Source organism: Symsagittifera roscoffensis, chromosome 2 (assembly GCF_963678635.1).
Source record: "Symsagittifera roscoffensis chromosome 2, txSymRosc1.1, whole genome shotgun sequence".
NCBI classification, from domain to species: Eukaryota; Metazoa; Xenacoelomorpha; order Acoela; family Convolutidae; genus Symsagittifera; species Symsagittifera roscoffensis.
The window spans coordinates 27,741,129-27,754,565 of NC_087063.1; the positions used below are offsets into that span (position 1 = coordinate 27,741,129).

Genomic DNA, 13,437 nt, shown 5'->3' on the forward strand with positions numbered 1-13,437 from the left:
GTAAATAAGCCAAGTGAACAAAGTTACTTACGAAATAATTATGGAGTAAATGTTATTATTTAGTGTGTAGATCTGGGTGGTAAGCTGAAATCTAGGTAGATTACATGTCCATATTGTGCGGTACTTATTCCAATAAATTGTCAGCTTTCAAACCTCCAAACCTTTACTTAAAATGCTAGCAGGTTGTTACATTTGTGCTCAAACGTTGACATTCCCAAAGTGTTTTCAAAGTCTCTCAAAACCTATTATTTCGATAACATTTTCAGAAATTTTTCCTAAACGTGTGACTTGCTGGGAGAAAGTGAAAGTGGGCTGACCGTTCAATACTACGCTCGCAAGCTCGTATTGTTTATAAAGTCAAAAAATTGTTCTATACAATTTCTGTTCTTAACTTTTATTGAAAAGGTACATTTTTTCTATTACAACGAATTTTTGAGGCAGAATTTGGGCATCAGAGCTAGGTTTTTCTGAATTGCGTTCCAACAAAATCTGCAGTTGTAACAATTTGATAAATTATGTAGTTTAAGAAAGACTTTCAAAATATACATTAGAACTAGAATGCATTGCATAATTCAGAGAATAATTAATTGGTAACAGAGGCGGATTAAGGCAAAAATGACACGTTGGTTACAATTTTTTATTACTTTTTTTTAAATAGCCTTTACACAATGCCTATATCCGCTACTGAGCCATAACATATTGCGCAAATTTATAAATTGGATCGCAAGAATTCACATTTTTGAACAACGCGCAAAGATTTACATTATATTTCTTTAACATAAGACGCTCTTCCAAACTATTCGAAGAAACAGCTAAATACTGCACATATTTACGGAATGAGCACAAGACTAGTATCATACAAACTACACGACCCAAAACAGGAAAAACATCCAATACTTTTTAACAAGGAGAGCCGGATGCTGTGAAATTAGCACAGAATGTGCCGACCACACTGAACAAAAAATTGAAAATTTTATCATAATTAGTCAGAAAACGAAAAAAACTCTTGACAGCGACACAACTTTTTCGAACTTTTAATTGTTTATTTGGAATCCAAATAACGACTGATTAAGCTTTAATATGATCCCAGGCTTGATCCTTCTTCTAGCTTTCTTTGGGGTAGTCAAAATCGGGAGAAAAAAAACACGGGCTTATCCATGATTAAAGCGAACTTCCCCCTTCTCTCCATTTAGTGGTCGGAACAATAAAAATATGAATTTATCATGCATCAAGCAGCTTATTTCTGGTTTTGAAATTGCCTCCATAAATAACGCATGGGTTCTCGCGCATTTCTAGGATTTAAGATAAATAGGTCACTATATACTATTATTATCAGAAGCTACATTATTGTCTGATCCGATGATTTTACATTTTAACAGTGTGTAATTATGAGTTTGTATTTTGTAGTGGTATAATTTAAGGTTAAGTGGAATGTCGGCTCAGTGTGTGCCTCTGGGCGATGAGTCTACAATGCTGGCTGGAACAGGTGTTCGATCTCCGTCTGCACCTGCTTCATCAGCTGCTCGTGGTTGCATTTCATGTCACACGAGAAGCCCCCTTGTGGCTAGAATACAAAAAATAGTCAACAGACAGTCGGGACAGTGTCAATGAAGGGAAGGAGGTCGAAAAACTGAATGAAAAAGAAGAACAAGCTACTTTAAATCTCCTTGAATTTCAACTGTTTTTAATAGTAGATACTTCTTTTTATTTCAAAAATTCAAAACTGAGCGTGAACAAATTTCAAGACTTTCCTGAAAAAACCAAAACAAAACAATATCTATCTAAGAGTACTCACTACGTTCATTACTCTTAAAAACACATTCAATGGGTAATTTCTTTAATTCCAAAAAATCTGAACAATTTTGAAATCTGAGCTTCTTCATTAACGTCTTTTGACGACATTTCAAAGTTTGCTATCGAGAGCATAATATACATTCCTTTAAGTAAATGAATTCGAATTTAATTCAGAAAGAAATGAAAAGTCAGGCCGCAAAAAAAGTAAAGATGAAGCATTGGAAAAACTAGAAACTATAAAAACTAAGAAAAATCATTTTTTACATACATTGAAATATCTCTCGTATAAAATGATTAAGAAATCGCACTTACATTAGCCTTGAACAACACACAAATGTGATCTCCAAACGCAGACTTGCAGTAGAGAGAGGCGCTTTCAACAATTTGCTCCACAACTAAAACATATTGGCAAAGTTAATGAATAGTTTTTTCCTATAAATTCGTCTTATCCTTCTTCTTCTAATTCAGTATTTCTCTTATGATTTAAAAAACAGATTCCATTTTTGAGCATACCTGTGATCTCAAATTATGGTGAAAAAAACTTGAATATGAATTAATTCTAACTCAGTTATTTTTATTTCAGTGAACTGATTGTTTTTCTTATATTTGATCATTTTTATTGAAATGATTTACACTTAATTGCGAAACTGTGTTCCATGCCATAATTTTGTTTTGCTTGTTTTTCCCTAGCATTCACCTGTGAAGTGGATGTGATGAGCGAGTACTGCTAATGCCTTGGTGAACACTTCGGCCGACTGCACACTCACACTGCATTTGAAGGGCAACCCCCCAGAAGATAGCAGACTCTTGAAGCTGATGCTGACACAGAACAAAGATTCATTTATAGCAATTCATTTAAGACAGCGGCATATAAGACATTTAGAAACAGTAAAATCATATCAAGAGAGGAATCAACAGATTTACAGAAAAACGATTTTGCCAATAGAGCGTTCATTTATATCACGAAAGCCATTAATCATCTCAAGTCCGGAGAAGGGCTCTTTTCCCCAACCTCACATTAGCATCAAGGTTAAGTATAAAGACCAATAATATTTGTCAGCAAGCCAGTTTTCGTAACGATCGGACAATGTAAACAGAAAGATCACTTAAAAAAGTGCAGGTGGGGGAAAAAGAGCCGGATTACAGGAACGGAGACGACAACCAACCTAGCCTTTCAAACTGAAAAAGTTCTGAGCTCATAATATTCTTTTGGATTTTCTTACCCGTCCATTGGCAGTGGCATGAGATAGGCAGACACCGGGACATTCAGCTTGAAGTCAATCTTGTCCTGCGTCGAACTTTCCCCGGACTGAACAAATGCATTAGCGTCAATATTAAACATAGCCAACTGACAGTTGGAAAAGAGTAATGAACGCAAAGAAACTGATTCGTTTTTCCAAAAACCTTCAACTTTTGAAGAAATAGATGGCCTTAAAGCTCTTTGAATTTGTAGAACAATTTATGATGGACACTTTTTGTTAAAATTAACCCAATTTGAGATAACTGGATCAATAGGCAAAACTTTTAATTAGCTGGGAAATCTGATAATTAATTTCCAATTCGTTTTTTGTGACCTTTACACTTTTGCTGTTCGGTAGTGGATTTTGCCTTCTTTTGAACAATAGAAATGCACTGAAATTGAAAAGAAATCACAAGTCAAGCCGCGAAAAATAAAAATTGAGCGTGAACAAAATTTAAGGCTTTTTCCTGAAAAAAAAACAAAATCAGCAAGACCTATATAAGAGTACTCACTACGTTCATTACTCTTAATCAGTGTAAAGCACTCTTCATTTAACGCGAATTGAAGAAAACCGTATGTCGATCGATCCGTATAAATATTATTATGTTAAAGAAAAGTTCATTTATTTCCCCATGTAACCGACATCTTAAAATTTCACACAGAGGTGAAGCTGCAAGACGCAAACACAAACAAAACAACGCTGAAAAGAGAGCTTTGAAAAAAAGCCGACAACAGGATTCCTCACGCCCCTAAGACGCACATCTATGAGACGAGTCAACTGCGCCATATCACCTCGCTTCCTTAAGTAGTTAGCACACTTTCTTCACAGAGGCAAGCTGCAACTTCGTAAAAACGTAAGAAAAAGCGGCAAAAAGGAGTTTTAACATGCCCGGTACGGTACAAGTATGATAGAAGGATAGCAAGAAAGAAACAGGTTCCTTTATGTAAATAGTGCCTCAACATTTTTGAACTTAATGCTTCGGTGATGTCAATTAAAGCATCTTATAATAACCGTAAACGAGGCAGTTAATTACGTTTAAGAAAAAAATCTTTAAAACTACCAAGAAGCGTCCATTGAGTTCTTTAAATGCTGTATTTGCTTAAAAATACAGTTATACGTCACCCCTCTGTCACATTTGATTTTTGCAGGGACTCCTGGCTTACACATGGTCACTTACACTAATTTTGCATCTTATTGTTTGGAATGAAATAACCTTAAAGCAACATATATTCGAACGTAAAAAATGAAATGGTGTGTTAATTATGCATTTCAAATATCACATTGGTTTTCATTCTTAAGCTATGGTATGAAGAACATCGCTCTTTTCGGTTCATTAGATGAATTAAAGGGCCTCATTGTGTCAAATTATTGGTGATCAAACTTCAAACAGATCTTCGCGCCACATGCAATACAAAACAGGAAAACCGCTTAGTCGAAAAAACTAGATCTATCAAAATGAATAGAGCTAGTTTTAAAACCGAAAACAAGCCAAAACAAAAATTCACATCACAACAAAATTTACCGAGCAGTAACAAAGCCGAAAACACGTTGGCCGAAACCCTTAAGCTGAAAAAAAAGACTTTGTTACGTCCCCCTCAGCCTCACCCTCAGCACAGAGACAAAATTAAATTAACCACTCAAACAAAGCAATATGAGAACACTTTACTCGCCCGTCAAATGGAACAATATAAGGCCACAAAGCCGATTTGAAGTAGGCCGAAACCATTAACCAAAAAAAAAGAATTAAAAAAATAGTCGTTAGAAAAAAATAGTCGTGCTATTACACTAACGCTCACTTAAGTTCGCAAGTGTAATCAAATGTCAATGGTATTTATACTCCCAATGCTGCCTACCGTACTATCAAACTACGCTACGCTCGTGTAAACAGAGGAAATGAACTTAAATTAAAGACATCAAAGTCAAACCGCGAAAAGTCAGAAAGGAGCGATATTAAATTTTAAGATATTTTCCTGGAAAAAAAATCGCCCTGACCTATACAAGTGTCTTCACTATGTTCATTAATCTTAAAAAAGCAAATTTAGCCAACAGACAAGTAGAAAAAAGTGAATTAAAGCATGGAAACAAAAAAAACTGCCTGTTTTGTAAAAAAAAATCTTTGGAAAAGTGAACACGTAGTATAACACTCGTGTTTGCTTGTGCACCAATAAATGCTGTTATGACAGGAGTATCCTCTTACAGATGCAATGTAAGTAACAGTGCCCTTGAGTTTCTGTGGCCAGTAGATGTCTTTGAACGTGTACTCCAGTCTACGGGTGATCTCTTCGCCAGGCAACAGCTTCTTCGCCAACACCACTGCTTCGTGGGCTGAAGAACCCTAAATTACCAGAATTTGGTTTACTTACACAAAGACTGAAAAAGTTTGAGCTCTTTCGTTTCCAGGATTCTTTTGTAGATGACTATTGATTAATAAAACTAACCCAATTAGAGTAAACAGGGTCAATATAGATTTTTCTTTTTCAATCTACAAAAAGAAAACAAAAAAGATTTTTCTTTTCCATTCAGCAAATGAATTTGAGCGTGAACAAGTTTTATCAATTTTACCTGAAAAAAAAAACTTAAAGAACGGTGTCTTCGCATCATTCAATGACAAAAAATTATACTACAAAAAAAATGATTTCTCTCGTCAATTGTGACTCACAATTCGGCGCATATGAATGCTCACTCCGTCCGAGATGGTCAACTCTATACTCTTCAGAGTAATAAACTCAGTGGATGCTTCAGATGAGGAGATGTTGGCCACTTTCAGTTCCACACACAAAACATCTCCACTCACTTCCTCAACTTCCAACTTGTAATCCTGCAGCACACAAACAAATTCACAATACTGAAAACATTTTGATAAAAATTAAATATTCGATGTTGTATCACGCTCCCTAAATAACACGCACTTGAAGGCAATTTATAACTACGGAAAAAATTGTTTTTTTTTTCAAAAACAGTCAAACTTACTCGCTTGTTTGAGCAAAACTTGAGACAAAACATTTTGATATTGTCCAAAAATTCATTTTTTGAATTGATTCTTAAGATTTACATTGTAAAAAATCTCAAACTTTTCGCAAAAAGCTAACAATGTGGAGTTTGTTGTCTGCAGCTAGAGGCGTGAACAGAGGCAGAGCCATGTCTGAGGGGTTTGTGACAGGCGACAGTTGGATCCCATCTAGTGCCAGATAGAGATCACTCTCTGCGACTGCTTGGTTGCCTGCTGAAGTGTCCGCTGCTGAAGGAGTTTTGACTCCAGCAGCTCCTTTATTGCCGCTCTAAAGCAAACATGAATGTTTCAAATATCATAATAGACGGTTGAAGCAGTATTTCTCAAAAAACCAAAGGAAAATTGGAAAAGTTCCGACTTACAGCTCATTACAAATCAAGATTTTTTTATGATTTTGCATCGCACTATCTTTTGTTGCCTTTTCTGTAAATTATAATACTTTTTCTTTCTTTTTTTCTTTCTTTTTCTTTATTAGTGCCAAAGCAGCCATAGCACTTTCAAAAAAGCAACCTAAAGTAGCTCTTTTTTGCAGCCTCGGTAGGAAAAAAATTTGCTTCGTACTATTACACTAAACAGCGCGTGAGATAAGCTGACATAGGATAGTCGGACTAATTTTTTCCAAAAAAAAATTCTTTTCAATTTGAGAAAAAAAATCGGCTCCCGACAACAATCGAAATGACATCCTTTGTCGTTACTAGAATGGGCTTTAAAATTAATCGCTAGGAGAAATAAAGTACGATAAACTAAAAAAAAATGTGAGAGTCTGAAGTCCATGTCCTTAATTTGTTTTACACTTTTTCTCACCTGATCATCTCCGTCGAGCCAGAAATCAAGATTTTCCGCCTGAAACATTATTTCTCGTTGCTTAAGCTTTGCTTGAAAAATCATCGGATCTATTTAACAATCCCCCTATGGTACCTACTTAATAAACTCCACGCCTATAAACAAATACAGTAAAATAAGACTGAGCTTTCTATTGAGAATTCTGATTTTGCTGCATTCTGATTGGTCGAAAAATCGACCATTTTGATCTACTTAACAATCTCCCCCCCCCCTTTCTTGAAAGGGGCGGAGGTTGTTAAGTAGATCCAAATCATCATGTTCAAAATAGATCTGATGAAGCGAGGAGTGACTAGCCTGGCTCTTATTGAGGTCTCCGTTAGCTGCCACATCCACTAGTGAGTGAGAGGAGACAGTTGACGAGAATCCGTCTATGAGGTTCACACTCAGCAGCTGCTGTTCGTTACCTCCAGTACCAGGCTGAACACACAAAATTAGCATTTTAAAAGCATAATCCTTCAATTTAGAGGTCAACTGTACGCCTTCGCTTCAAAATGTCAACAAACTGAACATTGAGGCTCAAACAGTCATCAAAACTAGCTAAGATTCAAATTTATGAAAATGGATTCATCTTTTTACTACAAATTAACGTTTTATATATTTCATACATACCGCGGATGCCTCATCATTGGCAATTTCCTTCAGCAATTTCTTCTTCTTTCCCTTTTCCTTTTTCTCTCCTTTTTCGTCCCCACCCACTGCACCTGGAGACCCCTTTTCCTTCTTACCCTCCACTACATGGGGCTCATCTCCCTCGCCGACTACAGTCCCCTTCTTACTGCTTTTCTTCTCTTTTCCGGTTTTTTCTTTAGTTTTCCCGGATTTGCTGCTGCTTTTCTTGGATGAAATAACATGGATCTCCTCTTCTTGTGGTTCTTCTTTGACTGGCTTCGCCTCTTTAGTCTTCTTCTTTTTACTAGTCAAGGTTTCCGCCTGAAATTGAATAGTTCTTTTCCAACCCTCCAAACAACATTATAAGCCAGGTTATAATGGTGATCGTTTTTGATATCATTACTTTTTATTCTGAAAAACATACCGAACGAGTTGAGTAGGATTTCATCAAACACTTGCTAACAATTAATTTAGATTTTGAAACAGCACTTAGTCCTAAAACTAAAGGCATGCTCATGCCAGCGAAATTGTATCGAGGCAAATGGACCAGAACAACCCGCTTTACATCAGATTACTCGATACTTTACACAAAAAAAAACGACTTTTAGACTGACCTTGTCTTTTTCCTTCTCCTTTTCGGACTTCTTGTCTGACTTTTTCTTCTTGTTCTCTCCACTTGCACTCACAGTCTCCTCCACTTTCTCATCTTGTTTCTTTTTCTTCTTGTTCTTGTCCGTCTTGTCGTCGAAAGGAGTTCTAAAGCAACTCTTCTCTTTACAACTCAGGCTCTTTTTGCAAAAATAACCGATTTAACAATTTATTGTCTCGATTATGGCCCTCGTGAATGGCTTATTTTGTTCAATTTCCAATCCCAGCATGATTGAGCGCAGTAAAGCTCTTTAAGAGTGATTCCAACATCAATACACTAGTTTTTTGCAATAAATTTTATCTATGTTTGTTTTGCTTCAATCAGGAAGTTATATTCCAACTTTGAACAAAGGAGAATACTTTAAAAATCGAGTTACACATAGGTGGTGAAGCAGATGCGTTCAAAATTGCTTCCTTCTCTGCTTCCTTTGTCGTCCCATGCGTTCAAAATTGCAAACAAACTCCTATCGATTGTCCAAAAAAATCTAGATTGGGTTCAACCAAAAACGTTCATCATTCAAAATTAATGAAAAGATGTATATGATAACATTGACATACAAGCTTTCAAGTTCAAAGTCGAGCAATCTGTGCGGATCATTGGCATGTCTTCCTTTGTCTTCCTCGTCGCTTGGCAACGCCCCCTCAGGCATGTCCTCAGCCACAATATCCACCACTGGTCCTCCTCCAGCCCCGTCACTGTCGTACAGTCCCCCCTCTGAATCCACGCCGCCTTCGTCTCCCCCCGCACCCGAACGACTCTTCTTGCCCTTCATGCGCTTTTTGTTCTTCTTCATCGCCTTCTTCTCTGCTTCCGTCAGCGAAAATCCTTCAAAATTTCCAGATTAACCCAAGAAAACCTTGACGAATTTGTGATTAACTATAAAAATGGAGCACAACTCAATATTTGTATTCTAACCACTTTGACTTCATATCGATTGGTTGACATCATTTTTGGCTTCCGCTTATGATTTCTGTTTAAAAACCCTACGTCTTCTCTTTTAAGCTTTTGACATTCTAATAATCTGTCTCCAGTCAGGATCACGACTCAAATTTCCTCCATTGCGACAACATTTCAGCTTCACAGATTGGCTAAGATTGTCTGAGATTCAGAGAAGTCAGAATAAAGTCCCAGTGTTCAAGTATAATAACCTGGTATCTCCAGCTTCAAGTCTATTTCGGATGGCACCGAAGAAGCTTCCTGCTGTTGTTTACTTGAGTGCGGCTTTTTCCCTGGAGGAGAACTGTTCTTGCTGCTGGCATTTGAACTCTTCAAGTAGTACATGTTGTTCGAAACATACTTCTCTCGCTCCTCGCGCACCTTAAAACAATTCACGCATCTTTTCCACATTCAGAAAAGGATTACCATTTCTGCGCAAGCGGCACAAAAAAAGTTTTTCCACCACAAGCATCGAATACTAAATCAAAAAAACAGAAGAAAAAAATATGAAAACATTTAAAAACAACACATTTTTACCATTTTTTTGCGCAAATTTCTCTCGTCTTTTTTAAGGAAAAGAGTAATTGAATAACGTTAAAAAATCTGCCAAATGAGAGGTAACATTAAATAAATAAATTTAGAAATTGCAGAATAAATAAACGGCGAGTTCATTCTCTCTACATAAACGAAAAGCGATGAGAGAATGAAACCAATTTTTCTCGAAACAGACAATTTAAAAATATTTAATCGGAATCAGATTCATGACCAAAAGTACATCAATATGATATCGTTATTTGACCCCCTGACGAGCTTTCTTTAGTGTAGTCGAAATTGTTGTGAAAAATCATGCCTAGCACATAGTTCCTTCCCACTTGGCGAAGTGGTCGGAACAAAAGATTAGATGGTACGCGCTGATAAAAAAAGATAATCTGTTATCATAATTAAATCTTATTCAATAAAAAAAGACTTAAATTTTTTTTAGCTCCAGACGAGAACAGTGACGACGATTTAGATGGCGTTAACCTTTAAGAGAGAACGTTTTTTTACGAATCCTTTCGAGGGATCCTTCAATGTTCACCACTATACGATACAGTTACGGGCGCGGACGAAAAGCTACTGAGCTCTTGAACTAACCCTGGCCAATTCTTGCTCCGACACTTCTCTGGGTTTGGCGAAGATGCTCACTGTTGGGTCACTGGACACTGCCTTATTGCCCAATGAACTGCCGTAGTGTCTGTCATCCACGAATGTATTGGCAGCTCCCGGCACATCATCATCCTCGCTGCTTGAGGGAGGTGCATTTATCCACTCGTCCAGGTCAAGCCCCGGAGGAACAGGAACCTGATCATTAGAAAAACCATACAAACTAGCCAACAATATAGAAAATTGTCGTGAGCTACAGGAGACTATAGAACCTGGCCCAGCCCAGCCTAAGCCGGTTCGACAGTTTGAAATCAAAGACTCCCATAAAGAACCAAACGATCCTACATAACTGGCAAAATAATAGTGGGTCCTACCATCATGAGACGATGCTTTTTGAAAAAAAAAAACATTCAAGTTTGAACTTCTTTCCTGCTATCTTTCAAGTTTCAACGGGTAGTCTTCTTTCAAGTAGTTTTTGAATGAAATTCACATAGCAATCTTAAGTACTTGAACGAAGTTAATATTGATATCTCTAATTTATGAGTTTGCCTAATAAAACAAGGCGCAGTGCAATTGCAGCTGCATAGACTGGTAAAAAACCCACAGTTGAGAAAACCAGAAAACTATCTACACCCGAGTACTGCCATTCAATGCTCAATATTAAAGACGTATATATAACAAACAAGAACAAAAACAATATGCACACAGTAATATACCTTTCGCTGTGCCTTGGGGGCTACTGGGTTGAGATCCTCTGCGAACAGGAGTCGGAAGTCTTCTACTATCTCATCGTCTTTGTCAATATACCTCTCAATATAGCGAAGGATCTGCAGCGCCACGCACGCCTACAAACAGACAAACCCAATGTCTATGTTGTGTGAGTGTAAGGCGCACCTAAACATCTTCAATTCCTGTCAAGTTTAGAGTACAAATCAGAAGACAATTACAACATAGCCAACAGACAGTTGCAAAAGATTCAATGAACGCAAGGAAACAAAATTACTGACTTATTTTTTCAGCAAAAAAAAAACAACTTTCGAATTTCAAAGAAAAATTATATGAGCTTAAAACTATCTGAATTTCAGAAAAAAAATTATGAATTACACTTTTCTTGAGAAAATTAACCCAAGTCAAATTTGACGAAACTGGATTAATAGGTGAGGTTTTTATTCCGCTAGGAAATCCTCTCGAAACTAGAAGCCGATCACGTTTTTCATGTGTCATTGGTAATTTTGCTGTTGGATACTGGAGTTTGCTTTCCTTTTAAAGAAACAAATTTAAAAACATAGCCAACTGACGGTTGGAAAAGAGTAATAAACGCAAGGAAACTAAAAAAAAGCAGACTTGTTTTTTCAATAACCTTCAACTTTTGAATTTCGAAGAAAAAACAGATGTCCTGAAACTCTTTGAAATTGTAGAGCAATTTATGATGGACACTTTTTTGTTAAAATTAACCCAAATTGAGAAAACTGGATCAAAAGGTTAAACTTTTACTTCGCAGAGAAATCTGATAATTAACTTCCTTTTTCGAAATTAGAAGTCGATCACGTTTTTGAGAAAACTGGATCAATGGGTGAAATTTTTACTTCGCAGGGAAATCTGATAATTAATTTCCTTTTTCGAAATTAGAAGTCGATCACGTTTTTCGTGACCTTTACACATTTGCTGTTCGATATTGGAGTTTGCTTTTTTTAACAATGGAAATGCACTAAACTAAAAAAAAAACAAGTCAAACTGCGAAAAATCAAAATTGAGCGTAAACAAACAAGACTTTTTCCTGAAAAAAAAATCACCATACTCACTACGTTCACGAGTCTTTAAAAAATCACAAAGACCTATTTAAAAGTACTAACTACGTACATGACTCTTAAAATTAATCTAACACAGAGGTGAGGCTGCGCTTCGCAAACACTAGCGAGAACACGACAAAAAGCAGCTGTAGAGTTCTAAAAAAAAGAAAAAGTAAAAATAAGCCTCGAATTATTAAAAATTCGGTGTCACGGACTCAAACCTACGACTTGCTGCAACCTCGAAATTATGAGTCTCACGCACTAACCACTCAGCCACGTCCATCACAAACACTAGCCACAAAAAAGCCGAGAACAGATGCTACGAATTTTCTAATGCTACAGATCATGATTATAGCAAAGAGGAACACAAGTCAACACATTTACTAAACACTTTTATTAGCGAGTTAGATTAGAAAAAAAAGAAGGTTCTTACTAAAGCACTAGCTGTTCGCTAGCGTATTCAGGCTTTTGCGCTTACTTAATGAAAATACAGTGAACCGAGTTCTTTACACAGAGGCGAAGCTTTGCTTCGCACCACTTGCGATACAAAACACGCAAGCCGCAAAGTTGAAAAAAAGGCAAAAATTTCAGGCTAGATCAATCAATAAGGCTAGGTTTGAAAAACACCGAGCCAAGACAATAGAATGTGAACCTAGCATCGAAAGAAAAGTTATCACGCGGTAACAAAGCCGGAAATACCTTCAGGCCAAATTTTTTTTTTAATTATCAAGTGGTCCACACCATCAAACAAACCAACCAACACACACACACACGCACACAAACTTTATTCACGCGTCAAATGAAATAATATGCAGACAATATACCGATACAATATTGGTCGAAGCCTATTAACCCGAAAAAGAAAAAAAGCCGAAAAAAAAAACTAATTTAAGACTACTAAAAAGTTATTAAGTCCCCCTCCGCCTCCAAAGACAAACACGCACACATTAACTTTTTCTGCCCTTCAAAAGGCGCAATATGCGGCCATTAAACCGATATAATATAGGCCGAAACTTATCAAGACGAAAAAAAAATAAAAGAGCCAAAAAAATTTGTTGTCAAGAAAACTTGAACTATAATTTCTATGAAGATTTTCAGCATTTTGTGCGATCCAGAGGTGAGCATGAAAACTATGTTTCTCTTGAAACCACTCGAAAATAGGCCAGTAAGCCGATGAAAAATAGGCCCTTGCCTATTAAGCCGCAAAAATTACAAAAAATAAAACTTAATCGAAAATACCACACTCAACCATGCTTAATATTGCTCAACCAGGCAACCAAGAGGATTTGCAAAAGGATTTGTGAAGGAGTCCAGAAGTGAGTCCTGTGGACAAGTTGTTTATGGGGAAAACGTCTAGTATCCGATTGCAATACCCTTGCTATTGCAAGGGTAATAACTCATTGATATGATGTTCAAAAAAAA

At 36.7% G+C, this 13,437-nt stretch overlaps 1 protein-coding gene across 5 annotated transcripts in view; it reads right to left on the reverse strand.

The window, feature by feature from the left end:
* Positions 1-378: 378 nt before the first annotated feature.
* Positions 379-13,437, reverse strand: part of LOC134840519 (AP-3 complex subunit delta-1-like) — a 94,902-nt gene continuing 81,843 nt past the window's right edge. For 4 of the 5 annotated variants that reach the window (XM_063856375.1, XM_063856372.1, XM_063856373.1 and 1 more), the window contains 15 exons: positions 10,942-11,070; positions 10,217-10,423; positions 9,295-9,463; positions 8,704-8,971; positions 8,112-8,253; positions 7,498-7,818; positions 7,183-7,305; positions 6,850-6,888; positions 6,125-6,313; positions 5,695-5,853; positions 5,233-5,370; positions 3,018-3,103; positions 2,492-2,613; positions 2,107-2,189; positions 379-1,564 (listed from right to left, as the gene is read on the reverse strand). In XM_063856375.1, the coding sequence (XP_063712445.1) occupies positions 1,466-1,564; positions 2,107-2,189; positions 2,492-2,613; positions 3,018-3,103; positions 5,233-5,370; positions 5,695-5,853; positions 6,125-6,313; positions 6,850-6,888; positions 7,183-7,305; positions 7,498-7,818; positions 8,112-8,253; positions 8,704-8,971; positions 9,295-9,463; positions 10,217-10,423; positions 10,942-11,070 (2,274 nt within the window). In that variant the 3' untranslated portion in view covers positions 379-1,465. The remainder of the gene's footprint in view (positions 1,565-2,106; positions 2,190-2,491; positions 2,614-3,017; positions 3,104-5,232; positions 5,371-5,694; positions 5,854-6,124; positions 6,314-6,849; positions 6,889-7,182; positions 7,306-7,497; positions 7,819-8,111; positions 8,254-8,703; positions 8,972-9,294; positions 9,464-10,216; positions 10,424-10,941; positions 11,071-13,437) is intronic. The other variant, XM_063856374.1, reaches the window with a different exon arrangement.